General features: G+C 44.0%; 1 protein-coding gene across 1 annotated transcript in view; it reads left to right on the forward strand.

Annotated features, from left to right (window-relative positions):
• The window catches only part of DOK5 (docking protein 5), a 472,815-nt gene that overhangs the window by 304,385 nt on the left and 144,263 nt on the right, over window positions 1-24,167 (forward strand). Inside the window, exon 8 of the mRNA XM_073607241.1 lies at window positions 8,887-9,044. Coding sequence (XP_073463342.1) covers window positions 8,887-8,915 — 29 coding nt within the window. The 3' untranslated portion in view covers window positions 8,916-9,044. The remainder of the gene's footprint in view (window positions 1-8,886; window positions 9,045-24,167) is intronic.

Raw genomic sequence — 24,167 nt, forward strand, 5'->3', positions numbered from 1 at the left:
TGATCAGTTATTTTCAGCTGCCTGGGGGATCGGGCAGGAATGGTATATACAGAGTTAGATCCAAGCTGTAAGTACGCTATATTACCAAAAGTATTGGGACGCCTGCCTTTACACGCACATGAACTTTAATGGCATCCCAGTCTTAGTCCGTAGGGTTCAATATTGAGTTGGCCCACCCTTTGCAGCTATAACAGTTTCAACTCTTCTGGGAAGGCCGTCCACAAGGTTTAGGAGTGTGTCTATGGGAATGTTTGACCATTCTTCCAGAAGCGCATTTGTGAGGTTTTGGCACTGATGTTGGACGAGAAGCCCTGGCTGGCAGTCTTCGCTCTAATTCATCCCAAAGGTGTTCTATCGGGTTGAGGTCAGGACTCTGTGCAGGCCTGTCAAGTTCCTCCACCCCAAACTCGCTCATCCATGTCTTTATGGACCTTGCTTTGTGCACTGGTCCAAATCATTTGGTGGAGGGGGGATTATGGTGTGGGGGTTGTTTTTCAGGGGTTGGGATTGGCCCCTTAGTTCCAGTAAAGGGAACTCTTAAGGTGACAGCATACCAAGACATTTTGGACAATTTCATGCTCCCAACTTTGTGGGAACAGTTTGGGGATGGCCCCTTCCTGTTCCAACATGACTGCGCACCAGTGTACAAAGCATGGTCCATAAAGACATGGATGAGCGAGTTTGGGGTGGAGGAACTTGATTGGCCTGCACAGAGTCCTGACCTCAACCCCACAGAACACCTTTGGAATGAATTAGAGACTGTGAGCCAGGCCCTCTCGTCCAACATCAGTGTCTGACCTCACAAATGCTCTTCTGGAAGAATGGTCAAACATTCCCATAGACACACTCCTAAACCTTGTGGACGGCCTTCCCAGAAGAGTTGAAGCTGTTATAGCTGCAAAGGGCGGAGCCAACTCAATATTGAACCCTACGGACTAAAGCGGGATGCACACTATACAATACAACTTTTGTTGTTCGATTTACTGTAGATTAAAGCTGAATACACACTATAAATTTTTCTTTCGATTTTTTTTCCTTTAGATTTACCAAAACCATAAAATATGAGGTCAAACCATAAACAGTTTCAATTTGTATGCAATCAGGCCGGCCCTTACACTACATGGTTTGGGTAAATCTAAAGGAAATCAGACAACAAAAGTTGTATAGTGTGTATCCAGCTTTACCTTCAACTATGTAGAGTCATGGCCTGCCTGATTGCATACAAACTGAAACTGTTGGTTTGACCTCATATTTTATGGTTAAAATCTATATATGGGGAAAAAAAATTCTATATATATATCTATATGTCTTTGGAAAAAAAAAAAATCTAAAGAAAGTTGTTTAGTGTGTATCCAGCTTAAGACTGGGATGCCATTACAGTGCGTGTAAAGGCAGGTGTCCCAATACTTTTGGCAATATAGTGTACATAAAAATCTCCATAGCTGGAATTCTTCTTTTTAAGAACATTTCCATTAAAACATGAATTCTGATATTTCAAAATAAATGCTAATATTTCCAGCGGCATAACACCTTTTAAATATAGAACATTTTCACATCACCACTTTATTTTCATTACGATCATGAGGTGAAGCTGTGCGGCATTTTAACAACTTTCATTGAATCTCTTCTGACACATATTTATTAAATATTTACTTGTTTTCCAAATAAACTCTTTCTCTCTCTCTTTTTTTTTTTTTTTTTTTTTTATTTTTGTTTCTTTTTTTGCTCTTTTTTTTTTTATCTTCTCGTTTCTGTTTAGCTGAGCATAAATCCGACAAACAGAAATCGCTGCCTGCTTGCTTCAAGGCAACTTTTTTATACTTTTTTTTTTTTTTTTCCTCGCCAATTGTCATTTTTTTATTTTTTTATTTTCACCATTCCTCTACATACGTCTAACACTAGTGGGTGATGTTTTTTGACAGATCCAGCATAATAACATCAAATAAATATTGCAGTTTTTTTTTTTTTTACTCCAGGAATACATTTTGCCACTTGCATTGTTTTCGGGGCTGACAGTTGGTGCTGAAATACAAAAACATGTCAGTTTTCTTTTTTTTTTTTTTCTGAAAACGACGCTGGAAGATGAAGTGAGGAGGGAGACAGGAGACGGAACGTTGTAGTGCGGAGACAAAGGAGAGGAGTTGCTCGCTAACTATGCGCAATAGATGACATGGGCACGGAATCTCCGCGGGATTGTAAGAGACGCTATACAGCTGTCATGCATCGGCGGTTCAAAGCAGGTTAAGTCTGATGGGGGTTTGCTATTAGGGGCCCCCCCCCAGGAAATGTTTAAAACATTAACCACTTAAGGACTGGAAGGATTTACCCCTCTTCCTGACCAGGCCATTTTTTTTTGCAATACGGCATTGCGTTACTTTAATGATTGCACGCGACGATTGCGTGTGACGTTGTACCCAAATAAAATTGATGTTCTTTTTTCTCACAAATAGAGCTTTCTTTTGGTGGTATTTGATCACCTCTGCTGGTTTTTGTTTTGTTTTTTTTGCGCTTTTAAACAAAAAAAAGACAGACAATTTTGAACAAAAAATTTTTTTTTTTTACTTTCTGCTATAAAAAATATCCAATAAAAGAAATGCAAAGAAAATGAAATTTCTTCATCAATTTAGGCCAATATGTATTCTGCTGTATATTTTTGGTAAAAAAAAAAAAAAAAAATCACAAAAAGGGTATAGTGATTGGTTTGCACAAAAGTTACAGCGTCTACTAATAATAAAAATATTAAATACATTTAAAAATAATAAACGATGGGATATTTTTATTTTATACATTTTTTTTATTCTTACTAGTAATGGCGGCGATCAGCGACTTGCAGCGGGACTGCGACATTGCGGCAGACGAACTGGACACCTAACTGACACTTTTGACACTTTTTTGTGGACCAATGACACTAATACAGTGATCTGTGCTAAAAAAAATATGCACTGTCACTGTACTAATGACACTGACTGGGAAGGGGTTAAACATCAGGGGTGGTCAAAGGGTTAACTGTGTGTATTTTATCTGTTACCTCAATACTAACCCTCCCTGGAACCCTAACACTGCCCCACCTTGTAAAATTGAAGCCTAACCCTCCCTGTTACCCCAATACTAACCCTCCCTGTAATCCTAACATTAACCTTTTCTGTTACCCTAATACTAACCCTCCCTGTAATCCTAACACTGCCTCACCTTGTAACATTGAACCGTTAACCTCCCTGTTACACCAATATTAACCCTCCCTGTTACCCCAATACTAACCTCCATGTAACCCTCACACTGCCTCACCTGGTAACATTTAACCCTAATCCTCCCTGTTACCCCAATACTAACCCTCCATGTAACCCTAACACTGCCCCACCTTGTAACGTTGAAGCCTAACCTTCCCTGTTACCCCAATACTAACTCTCCCTGTAATCCTAACACTAACCTTTTCTGTTACCCCAATACTAACCCTCCCTGGAACCCTAACACTGCCCCACCTTGTAACATTTAACCCTAACCCTACCTGTTACCCCAATACTAACCCTCCCTGTAATCCTAACCCTAACCCTCCCTGTTACCCCAATACTAACCCTCCATGTAACCCTAACACTGCCCCACTGTGTAACATTGAACCCTAACCCTCTCTGTTACCCCAATACTAACCCTCCCTGTTACCCCAATACTAACCCTCCCTGTAATCCTATCACTAACCTTTTCTGTTACCCCAATACTAACCCTCCATGTAACCCTAACACTGCCCCACTGTGTAACATTGAACCCTAACCCTCTCTGTTACCCCAATACTAACCCTCCCTGTTACCCCAATACTAACCCACCCTGTAATCCTAACACTAACATTTTCTGTTACCCCAACAGTACTCCACCTTGTAAACTTTAACCCTAACCCTCCCTGTTACCCCAATACTAACCCTCCCTGTAACCCTAACATTGGCCCTGTACCCCTCACACAAACCCCCCTGTTAGTGTTGGCCTTTGCATGCAAAGTTTTAAGGCAGCACAGAGGGCGGGGCTGTGACACAGAGAAGAAAGAGGGCACTCGGAAAGCGTTAGCACATTTTTCTGGATAAAACGACCATAAAGCATGATAGATGCCAAGAATAGTTATATGAATAAAAAAAGAAATCACAGTCAGGTAGTAATTTAAATTCCGTTTTTAAGAGCTAAAACATCGGAGCGAAAATGGCAGTTTGGCACCTGTAAGAATGAACATTTTGAATGCACTGAGCACAGTAATTAGGACATACATGAAATTCCACTTAGGATAAGCCGGCCGGCGCCATGTACAGTGCAGTCTGTCCCACTTGACCCGCATTAGTGAGACATTTCACCAGCCTTGCATGGCCTCCAGATAAAATCACCCTCGTTAATATTATTTTATCAGCCTCTTCTTGCTCTCGGAGAGGACTCTGAGCTATTGATGGGGATCAGTCTACAAATTTCATGGACATTTGACAAACTGATACTTTTTATAAAGAAAAAAAAACTGTTGTGAAAGGTAGAGTAACCTCAAAAGTGTTTCCGGTTTTATGAGTAAGACCCGGTTCACACACGGGCGGCACGACTTGCAGGTCGCCTCAGCGAGGCGACCTGCAAACGACTTCCGCGGCGACTTGCAAAACGACTTCTGTATAGAAGTCTATGCAAGTCGCCCAAGTCGCCCCCAAAGTCGTACAGGAACCTTTTTCTAAATCGGAGCGACTTGCGTCGCTCCGATTAGAACAGTTCCATTGTACAGAACAGGAGGCGACTTGTCAGGCGACTAGGTCGCCTGACAAGTCGTCCCTGTGTGAACCGAGTATAAGTGGTCATTGTGGAAGGTTAAGGCTCGGTTCACACAGGGACGACTTGTCAGGCGACCTAGTCGCCTGACAAGTCGCCTCCCGTTCTGTGCTATGGAACCGTTCTAAGGGGAGCGATGCAAGTCGCTCCGACTTAGAAAAAGGTTCCTGTACGACTTTGGGGGCGACTTGCATAGACTTCTATACAGAAGTCGTTTTGCAAGTCGCCCGGGCAGTCGTGTGCAGGTCGCGCCGCCTCTGGTGTGAACCGAGGCTAAGGTGTAAGACAGTTAAAGGGGAACTAAACCCTCCTCTCCTTTTCAGCCAAGGAAGCTGCCATTTTAGCCCTGGTTTGATCTGCAACTGCCATGGTGCTACACATGTGATCAGTTATGACACCAATGAATGTGATGGTTGGACAGTTCAGTTGAGAGTACAAGCAAATGTGACAATTAGCATACTCGACAAGCTGGGAATGTAACTGTTTGTTTTTTGAAACCGATAAATCGATGGGTTTAGTTCCATTTTAAAGCAGTACACCAGCTCCTCCTCCCAGCTCCTCCTCTTCCCACCTGATCTTTATTTATTAGAAAACCATACCTGCAGTTTTATGGAATAATGGAAGTGACATCATGGTTCCTCCCTCCTCCTGGACTGAGCATTGTTAAAGTGTAAACCCATTACTAAACCCAAGAGTCTGCATTCACTATATCTGCTCTCCCCATGAGCCTGCTTTACTTATATCTGGTCTCCCCCAGGAGCCTGCATTCACTATATCTGGTCTCCCCAGGAGCCTGCATTCAGTATATCTGGTCTCCCAAGGACCCTGCATTCACTATATCTGGTCTCCCTAGGAGCCTGCATTCACTATATCTGGTCTCCCCAGGAGCCTGCATTCATTATATCTGGTCTCCCCAGGAGCCTGCATTCACTATATCTGGTCTCCCCCAGGAGCCTGCACTCACTATATCTGGTCTCCCCCAGGTGCCTGCAGTCACTATATCTGGTCTCCCCAGGAACCTGCATTCACTATATCTGGTCTCCCCAGGAGCCTGCATTCAGTATATCTGGTCTCCCCAGGACCCTGCATTCACTATATCTGGTCTCCCCAGGAGCCTGCATTCATTATATCTGGTCTCCCCAGGAGCCTGCATTCACTATATCTGGTCTCCCCCAGGAGCCTGCATTCACTATATCTGGTCTCCCCCAGGAGCCTGCAATCACTATATCTGGTCTCCCCAAGAGTCTGCATTCACTATATTTGGTCTCCCCCAGGAGCCTGCATTCACTATATCTGGTCTCCCCAGGAGCCTGCATTCACTATATCTGGTCTCCCCAGGAGCCTGCATTCATTATATCTGGTCTCCCCAGGAGCCTGCATTCACTATATCTGGTCTCCCCCAGGAGCCTGCAGTCACTATATCTGGTCTCCCTCAGGTGCCTGCAATCACTATATCTGGTCTCCCTAGGAGCCTGCATTCACTATATCTGGTCTCCCCCAGGAGCCTGCATTCACTATATCTGGTCTCCCCAGGACCCTGCATTCACTATATCTGGTCTCCCCAGGACCCTGCATTCATTATATCTGGTTACATATAGTTACATAGTTGGTGAGGTTGAAAAAAGACACAAGTCCATCAAGTCCAACCTATGTGTGTGATTATGTGTCAGTATTTCATTACATATCCCTGTATGTTGCGGTCATTCAGGTGATTATCTAATAGTTTCTTGAAGCTATCAATTCTCCCCGCTGAGACCACCGCCTGTGGAAGGGAATTCCACATCCTTGCCGCTCTTACAGTAAAGAACCCTCTACGTAGTTTAAGGTTAAACCTCTTTTCTTCTAATTGTAATGAGTGGCCACGAGTCTTATTAAACTCTCTTCTGCGAAAAAGTTTTATCCCTATTGTGGGGTCACCAGTACAGTATTTGTAAATTGAAATCATATCCCCTCTCAAGCGTCTCTTCTCCAGAGAGAATAAGTTCAGTGCTCGCAACCTTTCCTCATAACTAAGATCCTCCAGACCCTTTATTAGCTTTGTTGCCCTTCTTTGTACTCGCTCCATTTCCAGTACATCCCTCCTGAGGACTGGTGCCCAGAACTGGACAGCATACTCCAGGTGCGGCCGGACCAGAGTCTTATAGAGCGGGAGAATTATCGTTTTATCTCTGGAGTTGATCCCCCTTTTAATGCATGCCAATATTCTGTTTGCTTTATTAGCAGCAGCTTGGCATTGCGTGCCATTGCTGAGCCTATCATCTACTAGGACCCCCAGGTCCTTTTCCATCCTAGATTCCCCCAGAGGTTCTCCCCCCAGTGTATAGATTGCATTCATATTTTTGCCACCCAAATGCATTATTTTACATTTTTCTACATTGAACCTCATTTGCCATGTAGTCGGCCACCCCATTAATTTGTTCAGGTTTTTTTGCAAGATTTCCACATCCTGCGGAGAAGTTATTGCCCTGCTTAGCTTAGTATCGTCTGCAAATACAGAGATTGAACTGTTTATCCCCAGGACCTGCATTCACTATATCTGGTCTCCCCCAGGAGCCTGCACTCACTATATCTGGTCTCCCCCAGGTGCCTGCAATCACTATATCTGATCTCCCTCAGGTGCCTGCAATCACTATATCTGGTCTCCCCAGGAGCCTGCATTCACTATATCTGGTCTCCCCAGGAGCCTGCATTCACTATATCTGGTCTCCCCCAGGAGCCTGCATTCACTATATCTGTTCTCCCCAGGACCCTGCATTCACTATATCTGCTCTCCCCAGGACCCCGCATTCACTATATCTGGTCTCCCTGGCTCTAATCAGGTGCCTAAACCCCCCGTGCGCCCTTAATGAACGGGCCGCCCCTGCTCCATAGTGAAAAACAGGAAGTGAAAGAATCCCTGCAAAGTGAGGAAATCCCTGCCTGTCACCAGAACAGAAAAATTTCCCCTCTATTCCTGTTCTGGGAACAACCCAAAATTTGGGATTCTCTTTTACTTTTATTCTCGGTGATAAAGGTAAACAGGACAAATAGAGATGGTAAATCTCTGTAACAGGGCACAGACAGCAATAAAAGCATGACAGAGGTTCTTATCCATCTCCACTCTATCCAAAACAAAAAAAAAAAAAAAATAAAGTTTTGCCTTCAGTTATACTTTGTGTTCTTATTGTCTGTCTGTTAAAGCTGAATTCCAGGAATTCAGCTCCTTTGTAAAAAAAAAAAAAAAAAACGAAGGCACACTATGAGTTAAGTCCTGTAAGGAGTCTGACACGTTTCAGCCTATAAGGCCTTAGTCATAAGGCCTTATAGTCATTATGACTAAGGCCTTACAGTCTGAAACGCATCAACTGATTTTATCTGCGTTTACACTGTGGCTTTTCAATAAAATTTATATTTTTTTAAGAGCAACAACTGGAGTGCGAATCATCTTTCCTACATTACTCTACTCAGCCAGCGACTGTGGATCGAGCACCCGGGAGCCCTGCTATCTATGTGTTGTATGGGTAGTAGCACTGATTTTTCTGTTTGCACTTAGTTCTATTATATCTATATATATTTATATCTGACATCTTTTTTAGTACTCCTGGAAGATAGCTATTTCTGTAGTTCCGAGACAGCGACACTGATCCTTCTGAGCTCTACATCTTGAACGGGAGAGTCGCTGCAGCTGCTATGTTCTCCCGTCATCCTGCCCAATCACATAAGCCTTTGTATTATGTAGACAGTCACAAAATACAAAGGCTTCCATGAATGGGCAGCAGAGGGGAGGAGCGGGCATAGTTGCTGTGTGTGCCTTTTTGCTCTCTCACTGCCCCGAGCGTCTTCAGTGTAATTCCTGGCCAAGCAATAAACCTGTCAGATATACTGTAGATACAGTAATAGAGATATGCCCAGGAGATGTCATGCAGCTCTTTGGACTTCATTGTGTGCCTGAACTTTTGAGAAAGTGACTGGGTTCCTGGAATTCAGATAAATGCTAAATTATATTGGAGCTCTGAAAACATTTATTATTTTGTTAATTTTCTCCTGCAGAGTTATAATATATTTATGTTTGTCAGAGGAAGGAATGTGCACTGATTCAAAATTTTTGCTCTCGTTTTCTTACAGTGCAAGAGCAGCTAGCAGGCAGCGTATGACCCGACACCCCCGGGAGATTGTGCCTGTGCCCACCCCCTGCTTCTTGATTGACAGAACAACACAAGTCAATCTACTGCATGATGTGCTGAGGACTAGATCTACCTATGAAGAGGCGTGGCCTTATACAGGTACTTACATTTTTTGTGATCGCACTACAGGTAAAGGACGTAGTTATGCAGGAAATAGTATTTGCCAATAATGTAGTTTTTTAAATATAAACTATTTGAATTTTTTTTTGTGTATTTACATGTCACATGACTGAGGCCTTCCTTATGGTTCCTCTTTCACATAGCAGGGGAGTGTCCCTTTACAAAGTGGGTTTGTGACATCATAATTGGGGGGAAAAACAGTATACTATTACATAAATGCACAAAGGGCCACATAGTGTAACAAAGCCCAGATTCCTAGTCTACCTGCTTTTAACCAATGCTGCTGCTGTACAAGCTACAGGCGACTGCAGTTTGAGGCCCATTCAGGTGACAGTGACTCCCAGCAGCCCCCCCCACACCCTCTGCTTCGTTCCCCACCCTGCAGGAGCCTTATGCCGTGTACACACGAGCGGAATTTCCGACAGAGTCCGATGGGAGCTTTTCATCGTATATTCCGACCGTGTGTATGCCCCATCGGTCTTTTTCTGTCGAAAATTCGGACGGACTTAGATAGAGAACATGTTCTATATTTTTCCGTCGGAACAAATTACTATTGGAAAAACAGCTTGTCTGTATGCTGTTCCGACGCACCAAAAACGACGCATGCTCTGAAGCAAGTAGGAGACGGAAGCTATTGGCTACTGGCTATAGAACTTCCGTTTTCTAGTCCCGTCATATGTGTTGTACGTCACCGCGTTCTGGACGGTCGGAATTTGGTGAGACCGTGTGTATGCAAGACAGCTTGAGCGGAATTTCATCGGAACTCTGTCGTAAAAACTTTCAGACTATATTCTGAAGGCAAAACTGGTCGTGTGTACAGGGCATTACTGTCAATCAACATGGCAAGACTGCAGGCAGGTGTAGTTAGCTATTCTGCCACTAGGTGGCTCTGTTCTGTCTCTAGGACAGAGAGCTAAACCTTACTGTTCCATAAACTTCAGATATCATATTTCTTTGATCTTAGATTTATTGGAACAAGCCAAGTGAAAGTACAATATTGCATATAATAAAGAAACAATGCTCTATAACTCAGAATGGGATAACAAAAACATACTTTTTAAGCTCGCTAAGAGGTGATGGCGAGAGATCGGAGAAACAGCCTTACTGTAAGTCTTGTTGTAGATTCTTAAAATGGTGGCTGACTCACTTCCTCTAGATAATTCTCCCAGAATGTGCTGGTTCCTAACAAATTTATTAACACATTCTAGGAGAATACAATCTGTAACTATGCAAAAAAGCAAGCCAGAAAGAGATCAGTAGGTGGCGCCTATATATAACTAGCTTGGTGTAAATCAAGAAACCCAACATGTTATTGAAGCACATAACACCAGTAAACTGAATAGAAGCCCGGTGGGCAGAACTGTGCCAGAATAGTGTCTGGTTATGAAAGACAGTGCCATCAGGTGCTAGGCCCCTTTTAATTAGAACCCTCCTGCAGTGATGTCATGGGTGAGTAAGTACCTACATATAAGCCAGGCTGGGAGGAGCCCTATCTCTCTCTTGGGGAAAAGAGCCAATCACCCCACACCAGCACAGATGTAACCAGCATGTGGAGGCCCTGTACAGGGCAGGAGATCAGGGAAGAGTAGATCTGCAACCAGGAGAGCTGGTGTTCTGTCAAAATAGCCAACTCATCAAAAATCTCGAATTTCGTCACTTCCAGCAGCAGATTTGGACAATTTGTCTCTACCGGCCATGCACGCGCGTGCACCCATAAGGAATAACAGAAACCTCTGGCAGCTGTTGGGGAACTCATCGCCGCAGTGCGCATGCGCAAGGTATATTACAAAAATTTTTTGAAAACTCATTGTGTTCTCCAACAGCTGCTGGGGGTTTCTATTATTCTGTCGGGTGCACACGCACGCATGACCAGTAAAGCCAACTCGCCCAAATCTGCTGCTGGAGAGTCACCGGAAGTGACGTAGTTGGAGATTTTTTTGACGAGTTGGCCATTTCGAAAGAACCCTGGCTGTCGACTTTCTGACTCTTACGAAGGAGGGGGCTAGGGAGGATTTGCAAAAGGCCTTTTAGGCCAGGCCAAGAGTTCCCTGCGGAGGATATTTCCCTTGATAGTCCCAGGAGAGGTGTACCTATGGAGGAGGTGACTGCAGAGATCTCAATCTCCAATGAGTACAAATGACCCTGGGTAGAAGGTGAGACTGTTAGAGGGAGATGGCTGCTTAAAGGGCTGCATATGCTTTCACATGTGACTGCTGCAGACCATCCACAAAAAGTAATTGACTATGTAATATCAAGTGTCGATGTGATGTGACTATTATGCCATTCCCCCAGTACTATCAGTAAACTGCAGCAACCCTATTTATGTGTGGACATTCTTTCCTTGAGATATACATTTTATTGCCCGGAAATGTCTTGTGGAGGCCTGTGGAATGGAATGGGGCACAATATGGCTGGGGGTTCAGCCTCAAGAGTTTTCCAGCAAAGGCAAGAGTGGGTCAGGGACTTGTGCTTGGCGCCAATTCTAACCAATCGCAAAACCCCCTCTTCCAGGGCTGGGTATTTCCACAAAACTGAACATGGAAATACAGGCTTACCATGCATAGGCACAACACCCTGTGACCCCTTAAGAGGGTAACCTTGATATTCAAACTGGCTGCAGCAGCATAGATCTGCCTTGGTGCTTGGCATGGTCAGGCTGCAACAGCATGGAAGTCAAAACCAGAATCACTGAGTTGGAAAAAGGATCCCCCCCTCTTAAAAATGATTTGTAAACTCAATCAGGTGTTGCTAATCAACTTCTCAATGGCACTCACAGCCATTTGACTTTCACCTGTGATCAGCTGTGGTCATTTTGATTAGCTTAGCATGGAAAGAGCTTTCCTTGGGCATTTCAGTTCCTGAAGCAAACAGTCAACTATGGGTGGCAAAGGCACTGTCACCGGGATCTCCTGGATAAAGTTGTGGACAGGCACAAGTCAGAAGATCGATACATAAAAATGCCAAAGGCTTTTATCAATGCCTAGGAGCACAGTGAGGTTTATTATGAAGAAGTGGAAGGTATTTGGTACAACAAAGAGCCAGGAGGAAACTGGTCAATGGGGCTATCAAGAGGCCTACAGTAACTCTGGCAAAGAGTGGTCATTGCGTGCATGCGACACCAATATCACAAATTCTCCACAAATGTGGCTTGTATTGGGGGGGGGGGGGGTGCAAGAAAAAAAAGCCATTCCTCAAGAAAGGCCACATGCCGTCACCACTGAGCTTTGTCAAAACGCACCTTGAAGATTCTGAGGCCACATGGAAAAAAGGTGTAAGGCTCTATTCACACTTGTGCGACTTGGCATGCAACTTTGGACATCAGAGTTGCACGAAAAGTAGTTCCCCACGCTTTCAAATGATAACCATTCATATATGTGCCACTTAGACCCCTTTCACACTTAGGCGTTTTGCAGGCGTTTTTGTGCTAAAAATAGCGCCTGTAAACTGCCTCATCTGCAGCCCCAGTGTGAAAGCCCAAATGCATTCACACTGAGACGGGGCGCTTGCAGGACAGGAAAAAAAGACCTGCAAGCAGCAACTTTGGGGCGGTGCGGGAGTTCTGTATACACCACTCTTCCACCGCCCCTGCCCATTGAAATGAATGGGCACCACTGCCGAAGCGCCTGCAAAGCACTTTGGCATCGGCGCTTTTCGGGCGCTATTAACCCTTTTCTCGGTCGCTAGCGGGGGTTAGAAGCTCCCCGCTAGCAGCCAAATAGCGCCGCTATAACAGCGGTAAAGTGATGCCCCACCCCAGTGGGAAAGGGGTCTTAAAGCTGCAGCAACTTCAAAGTAGGTTTATGCACTACTTTGGTCTGACTTTCATGCAATCTGAGGGGCATAGACTTGAAGTTAACTCACAGAAGTTGCATGAAAGTCGCACTTGAATGTTGTACGATGCAACTTGCGTGCAAGTTGTCCATTATCACTGGTCAAAGCCAAAGTCGAATGCAACTTGCACCCATCCAAAGTTGCATCAAAGTTGCACTTAAAAAATTGGTGCAACTTTGGAGTCGTACAAGTGTGAATGGAGCTTTAAATTTAATTATTTGGCTTCGACATAAAAAAAACAAAAAAACGAGATGTCTGGTGGAAATCCATCCAAATAACACCATTCCTACAGTAACGCATGGAGGTGGTAATATCCTGTTATGGAGGGGGGGGGGGTAATATCTTCTTATGGAGGATGGTAATATCGGTTTATGGGGGGGGGGGGTAATATCCTGTTATGGAGGGGGGTAATATCCTGTTATGGAAGGGGGGTTATATCTTCTTATGGGGGGTGGTAATATCCGTTTATGGGGGGGGGGGTAATATCCTGTTATGGAGGGGGGTAAAATCTTCTTATGGGGGGGTAATATCCTGTTATGGAGGGGGATAATATCCTGTTATGGAGGGGGGGGTTATATCTTCTTATGGGGGGTGCTAATATCCTGTTATGGAGGGGGGTAATATCTTCTTATGGGGGTGGTAATATCCTGTTATGGGGGGGGGGGTTATCCTGTTATGGAGAGGGGTAATATCTTCTTATGGGGGGGGTGTAATATCCTGTTATGGGGGGTGGCAATATCTTCTTATGGGGGGTGGTAATATCCGTTTATGGGGGGGGTGGTAATATCCTGTTTTGGAGGGGGGTAATATCTTCTTATGGGGGGTGGTAATATCCTGTTATGGGGGGGGGGGTGGTAATATATTCCCCATTGAAAATCTGTTCAGTTACATTTGATGGTGAGTTTGTGGACTGCAGTCTTCTGCCCAGAGGATTGCACTCCACTAACTGTCACCATCAAATGTAACTGAACTTGAGCAGTTCTGCAAAGAAGAGCGAGCAAATATTGCAAAGTCTAGCTATGAAAAGTTGGTAGAGACAAATCCCTACAGACTAAAGGCTGGAATTAAAGCTAAAGGTGGTCCATCAAAATACTGACACAAGGGGGGGGGGGACTTTTTCCAATATGTTGCATACAGCTGGATAAAACAAAAACTGTCTTCATTTCAGGCTGCAAAGAAACAAAATGTGATTATTTTAAAAGGGGGGTGTTGGGTGGGGGGGGGGTGATTCTTTTCTATACCCGCTGTATTTTCTTTCTGTAACCGCTCGCTGTTTATGGTCTGTGGCTTGTTCAGATGTAAGCGGTGTCGCGGTCTTCATATTGTTACCTTGCCTCTCTTGGATTTGCCCGGTAACACTCGCCCAAAAAGTGCAAACGATCCTCTTGAATGTTGAGAAGTGATATGTGTTTGGATGAAGCCGGCCTGCAGCTTGTCACCTTGTGTCAGAAGATGTTGTCATTGTCCGCACAGTATGGGAGGGAATCGCAGCGGGGGAGAGAGCGGCGTGACATTGCAGCAGAAAAAAAAAAGCACAAAAAATTCCGATCAGGCGCGGTGCTCCAGAGCCATCGCCACCCCGGGAAAAGTGATTTGCCGGTTAGAGGCTGATAAGTGCTACCTATTGGCAGGCACGGGGAAGGAACTGTTCTGTTCAATGTATGGATGTCTTCATGTCATCTTCAGGTAGTACAGTGCGGTATAATGAAATACAAAGCTGGATAATATCCACACACCGCCTAAAAACCGGAAAGGATTTTCACCGAACAAACATTCTTATTATAGGTAATTGAAAGGAATTAGAAATGTCACTTTGGTTATTGATTGTACACTTGTTGTGTTGTATTTTCTATATATAAACTGGTCCTACATGTGGAAATGCTATTTTTTTATTACTTTTTATATGAAATGAATAGATAATCTGCTATTTTCGATCAACTACTAGGCATCTGAGTTGCATAAACATCAATCAAATGTGGCAGATAATCCATTGGCTTTCTGTCTGATTCGTGTTTTTCATCATTCCAAAAAAGACTGAAAGAAGTATTAACCACTTCAGGTCCGCCTAATAGGCAGGTGCGCACAGGGTGTGCCAGGTGTGCCTGGGCAAACCCTCTAATCACACTGTTCTACACAGATTCCCCCCCTGCTGCTTGGCTGCAGGAAAAAAGGGACTGGGGAATCTCTGTCCTCAGTCCTTTTCTCTCAAAAGTGAGACATCAGAGGTCTGTTTAGACCCCCGATATTTGTTTGAAGCCCCCAGTGGGACTCCTAAAAAGTTGTAAAAACAAAAACAAAAAAAATTATTGTAAAAAAATATTGTAAAAAATAATTACATTTTTAAAATGAACTACCGACACCGTCCACTGCCCTACAGACTCCATCGTCTGCCCTACTGACACCGTCCTCTGCTCTACCGACACCATCCACTGCTCTACTAACACCATCCACTGCTCTACAGACTCCATCGCCTGCTCTACTGACACCATCCACTGCTCTACTGACACCATCCACTGCTCTACTAACACCATCCACTGCTCTACAGACTCCATCGCCTGCTCTACTGACACCATCCACTGCTCTACTGACACCATCCACTGCTCTACTACTCTACTTTTTCACCGTCCTGCCAGCGCACCGCTTCAGTGTGAAAGCCCTCGGGCTTTCACACTGAACAAACAGCGGAGGCTGTTTTAGCGCAATACCGCCTGCAAACCGCCTCAGTGTGAAAGGGGCCTAAGGGAGGGGTGTTTTTTTCGGTTATTAAAATCTTTACAGTTTTACACTATGAGGCTTCCTCTCTCCTTATTTGCCCGAGTACTAAGGGTAAGGGTAGCTTTCAGCTGACTGGATCTGGGTGAATTAGAAGACAAGAGTGCTGGCCTCCCTATTTGCTGATCGGTCACTGTGGATTGTATTGATGTTCGTTTGGCAGCGATCGCAGCCACTTCACATACACCACAAGGCTTTCTATTGATCTTCTTTCTGGTGAGTGCAATTCCTAGAGGGATCTCAAGCACTAGATGTATCGATTGTTGAAGTTTTAAACAACTGATGAATCGCTGATGATTCATTCATTTGCAAATCACTTTGGCTTCACCAGTGTTAAACAACAGATGAATCACATATGAACTTGTATTTGTAAAGCACTAGGGCTTCTCCAGTTTTCAGCTGAATAAACAGATTTTTTAGCTTCTATTTAAAATCTTTAGCGCTGCTGAACTTTTGAAAGATTACCTTTTGATTGAAAGTATTCCAAATCGTAGTTTTGATTGCTTCCCTTGTTTCAGGAATTTTTTTCATTATAGCAGCTGCTCATTTACTTCACTTTTAATTTTCCTAAGCGCCGGATAAGTGATCGTTTGTCTGAGAACTTTTGTGTGTGTGTATATATATATATATATATATATATATATATATATATATATTTGTATGAATACGCATGTATGTTTGAGCTTTGAGTTGCACATCTGTAGTCTGCCCTATAGCAGTTTTTACTGCTACAGGGCGGCACCTGTATGCCAGATCACATACAGTATCTCACAAAAGTAAGTACACCCCTCACATTTATGCAAATATTTTTATGTAACAACACTGAAGAAATTACACTTTGCTACAATGTAAAGTAGTGGGTGTACAGCTTGTATAACAGTGTAAATTTGCTGTCCCCTCAAAATAGCTCAACACACAGCCATTAATGTCTAAACCACTGGCAACAAAAGTGAGTACACCCCTAAGTGAAAATGTCCAAATTGGGCCCAATTAGCTATTTTTCCTCCCCGGTGTCATGTGACTCATTAGTGTTACAAGGTCTCAGGTGTGAATGGGGGCAGGTGTGTTAGATTTGGTGTTATCACTCTCAGCCTGTCAGTGCTCAGACCATACACCGCACACTGCATCAAATTGGTCTGCATGGCTGTCCTCCCAGAAGGAAGCCTCTTCTAAATATGATGCACAATAAAGCCTGCAAACAGTTTGCTGAAGACAAGCAGACCAAGGACATGGATTACTGGAACCAGGTCCTGTGGTCTGATGAGACCAAGATAAACTTATTTGGTTCAAATGGTGTCAAGCGTGTGTGGCGGCAACCAGGTGAGGAGGACAAAGACAAGTGTGTCTTGTCTACAGTCAAGCATGGTGGTGGGAGTGTCATGGTCTGGAGCTGCATGAGTGCTGCCGGTACTGGGGAGCTACAGATCATTGAGGGAACCATGAATGCCAACATGTACTGTGACATACTGAAGCAGAGCATGATCCCCTCCCCTCAGAGACTGGGCCGCAGGGCAGTATTCCAACATGATAACCTCCCCAAACACACCTCCAAGACGACCACTGCCTTGCTAAAGAAGCTGAGGGTAAAGGTGATGGACTGGCCAAGCATGTCTCTAGACCTAAACCCTATTGAGCATCTGTGAAAGAAACAAGGGGGGGGGGGGGAGGCGCCTCTCTAAGTGTAGTATTAAAACAATATCATTTATTGCACAAGATTATAAACACTTACAAGATATAAGTGGGAGTCATGCTCATCATAAGTATGTAGTCCTGGCAGTTCTACTGCGTCCCACGGGCTCCTCACACAATCCGGGTAGCTGGGAAAGGTTCTGGTTGGATGTATTTTTTTTTTAAATAAACATGCCTATTCTTACCTGCTCTGTACAAGGGTTTTGCACAGAGCGGCCCCGATACTCCTTTTCTGGGGTCCCCCGGCGACGTTCCTGGCCCCTCCTTTTCATTGGGTTCCCCCACGGAGAGCCGTGTTCCATGGGGGCACCCGTGCGCATTCCCGAATCCTGCTGCTGCATCCCCGCCTCCCGTGTCACTGGACTTATTTGACAGCAGCGAGAGCCAATGTCTCTCCAATCAGGACCCTAGACAGCGGCTGGAGCTGCTGGGCTTGTGCTTGTTGCTGGAACAATCGCGTTCAGGTAAGAAAAAGGGGTGCTCTGAGGGGACAGCTGCAGCACAGAAGGTGTGAAAAACTCTTTTAAGGTCATGGAGTGGCCTAGCCAGTCTTCAGACCTTAATCCTATAGATAAATGGAGGGAGATGAAACTTCGAGTTGCCAAGAGACAGCCAAGAAACCTTAAGGATTTAGAGAAGATCTGTAAAGAAGAGTGGACCAAAATCCCTCCTGAGATGTGTGCAAACCTGGTCACCAACCACAAGAAACGTCTTATCTCTGTACTTGCCAAACAAGGGCTTCTCCACCAAGTACTAAGTCATGTTTTGCTTATTTTACTCACTGGACTGCAACTCAATCTATAACATTTGTATCATGAGTTTTTCTGGATTTTTGGTTGATATTCTGTCTCTTCTGTCTATCATTTAAAATACGCCTATGATAAAAATTATAGACCCTTCATTTCTTTGTAAGTAGGCAAACCTACAAAATCTTAGAAAAATGCTGACTATGACCCTAAGAACACCAATGAAGTTTGTCAATGAACATGTAAATGATTCAGAGAAGGATTGAGAGAAAGTGCTGTGGTCAGGTGAGACCAAAATTGGGCTCTTTGGCATTAACTCGACTTGCCGTGTTTGGAGCAAGAAAAATGCTGATTATGACCCTAAGAACACCATCCCTACAGTCAAGCACGGAGGTGGAAACATGATGCTTTGGGGCTGTTTCTCTGCTAAAGGTACAAGCTGACTTTGCTGCATTGAGGGGACAATGGACGGGGCCATGTATTGTAAAATCTTGGATGAGAACCTTCTTCCCTCAGCCAGAACACTGAAGATTGGTCATGACAATGACTCAACACATACCACCAAGGCAACAAAGGAGTGGCTGAAGAAGAAGCACATTAAGGTCATGGAGTGGCCTAGAGCCAGTCTCCAGACCCCAAACCTTTAGAAAATTTATGGAGAGAGCTGAAACTTGGAGTTGCATGAAACCTTAAGGATTTAGAGAAGATCTGTAAAGAAGAGTGGACCAAAATCCCTCCTGAGATGTGTGCAAACCTGATCACCACCTACAAGAAACGTCTGACCTCTGTGCTTGCCAGTTTCTCCTCTAACTACTAAGTCACGTTTTGCTTATTTTACTCACTGAACTGCAACTCAATTTATAACATTTGTATCGTGTTTTTTTCTGGATTTTTGGTTGATATTCTATTCTACACTTATAAAAATTATAGACCCTTCATTTCTTTGTAAGTGGGCAAACTTACAAAATTGGCAGGGGATCAAATAATTATTTTCCCCACTGTATTTGGGGCATCCCTATCCCAGTTCATCTTTACCAAGAAACTCCCCCCAAAAAAAGAAACCCCTAGACCAGTGTTTCTCAGCTAGGGTTCCTTGAGGTTGCTAGGGGTTCCTTGAGCTTTGAGATGGTGGATTGATCTCCCACCTTTACTGATCACCAATGCACAGAGGGTAATTTTCCACTACTTCTAAACTAACCACCAATGTTAGTGTGGACACTACATTACTTATTCTTATATTTACAACTTTCTTTGATGTACTAATTATGCTAATGTATCATGAGATGTAGACATAATTTCTTTTTAGCAGGGGTTCCCCGAGAAGCTGAAATTATTTCAAGGGTTCCTCGGGATAAAACGGTTGAGAGAGGCTGCCCTAGACTGTTCTTTTGAGTGAAGGAAATGATGGGTGCCTGGGTGTGTGTGTTTTAGGTGGGGAAATTAGACTGCATTCACCAGTGGGTCCTATAGGGTGCCCTACAAAAACAAATAATTAATATTCTATGAATTTCATTGTTTGGCTGCTTTTAACTATCCAAATAGAGATACTAGGACTGACACCATTTAACATAATAAATAATTAACCACTTCCGGACCGCCGCACGCCGATATACGTCCTTACTTCGAAGGGGGATATCGTGGTTATGGCAGCAGGTAGCTGCCATTTTTTTTTTTTTTAATGACAATTTTTTTTAATTTTTTTTTTATTGCATTTTAGTGTAAATAAGAGATGTGAGGTCTTTTTGACCCCCCAGATCTCATATTTAAGAGGTCCTGTCATGCTTTTTTCTATTACAAGGGATGTTTACATTCTTTGTAATAGGAATAAAAGTGACACATTTTTTTTTTTTTAAAACGGTGTAAAAATAAAAATAAAAGTATAATAAATAATAAATAAAACACACCCCGTCCCGCCGAGCAGAAGCGAATGCATACATGAGTAGCGCCCGCATATGAAAATGGTGTTCAAACCACATGTGAGGTATCGCCGCGATCGTTAGAGCAAGAGCAATAATCCTAGCACTAGACCTCCTCTGTAACTCAAAACATGCAACCTGTAGAATTTTTTAAACGTCGCCTATGGAGATTTTTGTAGGGGTAAAAGTTTGTCGTCATTCCATGAGCGGGGTGCAATTTTGAAGCATGACATGTTGGGTATAAATTTACTCGGCGTAACATTATCTTTCACAATATAAAAAAAAATTGGGCTAACTTTACTGTTTCTTTTTTTTTTTTTAACTTTACTGTTGTCTTATTTTTTAATTAAAAAACAGTGACCTTGTAAGACCGCTGCGCAAATACGGCGTGACAGAAAGTATTGCAACGACCGCCATTTTATTCTCTAGAGTGTTAGAAAAAAAAAGTATAATGTTTGGGGGTTCTAAGTCATTTTCTAGCAAAAAAAAAACTGTTTTTAACTTGTAAACAACGAATCTCAGAAAGAGGCTCGGACTTTAAGTGGTAAACCTACCCAGCAACGCCCATTACAAATTACGCGGGAGATGTTTTTGGATGCAAGTAGGGAAAGGACGAGTAATGAAGCGACCCTTGATCTCAATAGTAATGAACCGGCCCTTGATCTCAATTGTAATGAACCGGCCCTTGATCTCAATACAGCTCTCGAAGGACAAAGCTTATCATTTGCAAATAAATTTGCTTAAATTTGCCCGGCTATATTAAAAGATGTTGTAGCAGTGCACTTCTTCTTTAACGCTACAGAGCCATTCAGAAGGCGTAAATGACTGCAGACTGCCTTGAATGTAGAGCACTGAATGACATTATTTTTGGCACAGCTAGAAATACAAAGAAGTTGTCAGGAACAACCTGTCATTAGGAGGAAGAATTTAAAGAGTAACGTTTTTCTTCTTCTTCTTCTTTTTTTTTTTTTTTTTATCAGCGTACGCGCATGATGTGTTTTGTAGTTACGGCATTCGGCTCCATATCACCAATTATCGGCAGATGAGAGCTTTGAGTAATAAATGGTGATTTAAGTTCTGCCGTCTGCCGTCTTGTGATCCCGTAAAAGTCTGAGGAAGTTTTGTCATTTTTTTTATTTTTGTAAATTCTGTGCTTAGGGATGCGCTTTGCATTCCATGACCGTAGCTCAGACTGGGAGGTCTGTGGAACATTTGTGATTAACCACTTGCCAACCGGGCTATTGCTGAATGACGGTTCCAGCATGGTCCGCCAGTTCTGGAATAGGGACCATGTGACGTCCTCCCGTGAAAGTGCCCGTTACTATGCATGGGCGCCGCTCTCTGTGATCTCAGTAGCCACCAGAAATGTATGTGCTCCCCCCCCCCCCCCCGATTATCAGTGTAAACCTGTGACGGCCGCTAATTAGGAAAGAAGTGAAAGTAAAGGAGCGCCCGGTATCCAGTAAATGCAGGTATTAAAGATGTTTTATTTGAAGTTTCAGCAATGAAATTGCCACTTGTTAGGGGAGCAGGGGCGCCGCCCCCCCCCCCCCATCCATGTGCCCGCCTCCTAATCTACATGCAGGGCGCCGGACGCATGGATTCCGAAGGGTTTTTTTTAATTTATTTTGAAGCACATGATTAGAGCCGGAGGCGCAGAGCAATGTGCCCTGAGCCCACCCTGTTGTGTGATAAGAGCGAATTAATATTCCTGTTTCTGAAAGCTGAAAATTGTCCTGGGCAGGAGGGGGGGCGAGTGCCCGGTATTGAAGGGGTTAAGATCTAGACAGTCCACCGGATTCCCGGTAAATCTAGTTATTATACCCCTGCAGGCTGACGTAACCTGGAGATCGTCTCTTTATGTTCTGTCCATTTCCAACCCATCCGTGAAATTCATGTTCAGTCCGTTCCTGGCGGGAGGTTGATTGCAGGCGAAGGCGCTTTTTTAAAGATGTTTATTATTTTTTTTTCGATGAGTGTCTCTCACTGCCTGTTGTTTTTCTGTTTTGCTGTCACCGCTGTCTGTGTAGGTGGATAAAAGATGCAGAGGAACAAAAGTGAACGAATATTGTCTTACCTAAAATCTGTCACAGTTTTCATGGTTTCGGGGAAAGCTAAAGATTTGAAGGATCGGTTCTGTGCAACAAATACAAAATAAATGGATTTTTAAGTGATAATGGAGTGGTAATGGATGTGGGGGGGGGTGTTTTTACATAAGAAGAACATAAAAGATGCCCCTACAATTGTACAAAATAAAATAAATCAATAAACCCTCCATTAAAGCCTTCTATATAAAGTACATTTTTAAGGATTGCATGATCTCTTCATCTGTGTCTTCCAGCTCCAGGCTGACCTTATTGTAACAGAAATTCATTCTGTTAGAACAGTGTTTATGCTAAATATAAATCTGAAATGGGGTCCCCCCCATCAGAATCCCACCTTTCACATCAGAGACAATAGTACCCCTTCACCCCCACCCTTTTAAAAAACATTCAAGTCCTCAGTCCCCCTTTTCACATCAAAGTCCTCACTTTCCCCCTTCCCCCATCTCTTAGTTCCTCATCCCTGTCCACATCAGTCGTCAGTTCCTCCCTTTTAAAAAAAAAAAAAAAAACAGGCCCACCTCTGCCCTCCCTGTCACATCAGAGTCCTAATTTCCCCCTCCCTTTCACATCAGAGCAGAGTCCTCAGTCCCCCACCCCCCCTTTTAAAAAAACATTAAACTCCTCAGTCCCTCTTTTCATATCAAAGCCCTCACTTTCCTCCTCCCCTCTAATCCACATTAGAGTCTTCAGTTCCTCTCTTTTAAAAAATGGGCCAACTTCCCCCCCCCCCCCCCCCCTTCACATCAGAGTCCTCAGTTCCCCCCTTCCTTTCACCCTTTTTAAAAAACAGAGTCCTTGGTCCCTTTCACTTTCCTCCTCCCTTCATCCTTTAGTTCCTCATCCCCTCCCGTCCACATCAGAGTCTTCAGTTCCTCTCATTTAAAAAAAAAAAGGGCCCACTTCCACCCCCATCACATCAGAGTTCTCAGTTAGTTCCCCACTCCTTTTCACATCAGAGTTCTCAGTTCCCCCCTCTCTTTCACATCAGAGTCCTCAGTTCCCCCCTCTCTTTCACATCATAGTCCTCAGTTCCCCCCTCTCTTTCACATTAGAGTCCTCAGTTCCCCTCTCTTTCACATCAGAGTCCTCAGTTCCCCCCTCTCTTTCACATCAGAGTCCTCAGTTCCCCCCTCTCTTTCACATTAGAGTCCTCAGTTCCCCCCCTCTCTTTCACATCAGAGTCCTCAGTTCCCCCCTCTCTTTCACATCAGAGTCCTCAGTTCCACCCTCTCTTTCACATCAGAGTCCTCAGTTCCTCTCATTTAAAAAAAAAAAGGCCCACTTCCACCCCCATCACATCAGAGTTCTCAGTTAGTTCCCCACTCCTTTTCACATCAGAGTTCTCAGTTCCCCCCTCTCTTTTACATCAGAGTCCTCAGTTCCCCCCTCTCTTTCACATCATAGTCCTCAGTTCCCCCCTCTCTTTCACATTAGAGTCCTCAGTTCCCCCCTCTTTCATATCAGAGTCCTCAGTTCCACCCTCTCTTTCACATCAGAGTCCTCAGTTCCCCCCTCTCTTTCACATCAGAGTCCTCAGTTCCCCCCTCTCTTTCACATCAGAGTCCTCAGTTCCCCCCTCCTTTTCACATCAGAGTCCTCAGTTCCTCCCCCCTCCTTTTCACATCAGAGTCCTCAGTTCCTCCCCCCTCCTTTTCACATCAGAGTCCTCAGTTCCTCCCCCCTCCTTTTCACATCAGAGTCCTCAGTTCGCCCCTCCCTTTCACATCAGAGTCCTCAGTCTCCCCCCCTCCTTTACATCAGATTCCTCACCCCCCCCACGTTTCACATCAGAATTCCCAGCCCTACCCCACCCACCACTTTTTCATAAGAGAGTCTGTTCTGTACTGTCTCTGAGCCAATGAGGAAGGAGAGAGCTGAGAGGCGCTGCTCTCATGCACATCGCTGGATCGAGATCGGGCTCTGGTATGTATAAGGGGGGGGGCTGGGGATAAAGTAGACCAGAGAAGGTATTTTACCTTTTATGCATCGAATGCCAAAAGGTAAAAAAAAAAAAAACTTTCTAGCTTTACAACAACTTTAGTA

This window comes from Aquarana catesbeiana, linkage group LG12, assembly GCF_042186555.1.
Source record: "Aquarana catesbeiana isolate 2022-GZ linkage group LG12, ASM4218655v1, whole genome shotgun sequence".
Classification (NCBI taxonomy): domain Eukaryota; kingdom Metazoa; phylum Chordata; class Amphibia; order Anura; family Ranidae; genus Aquarana; species Aquarana catesbeiana.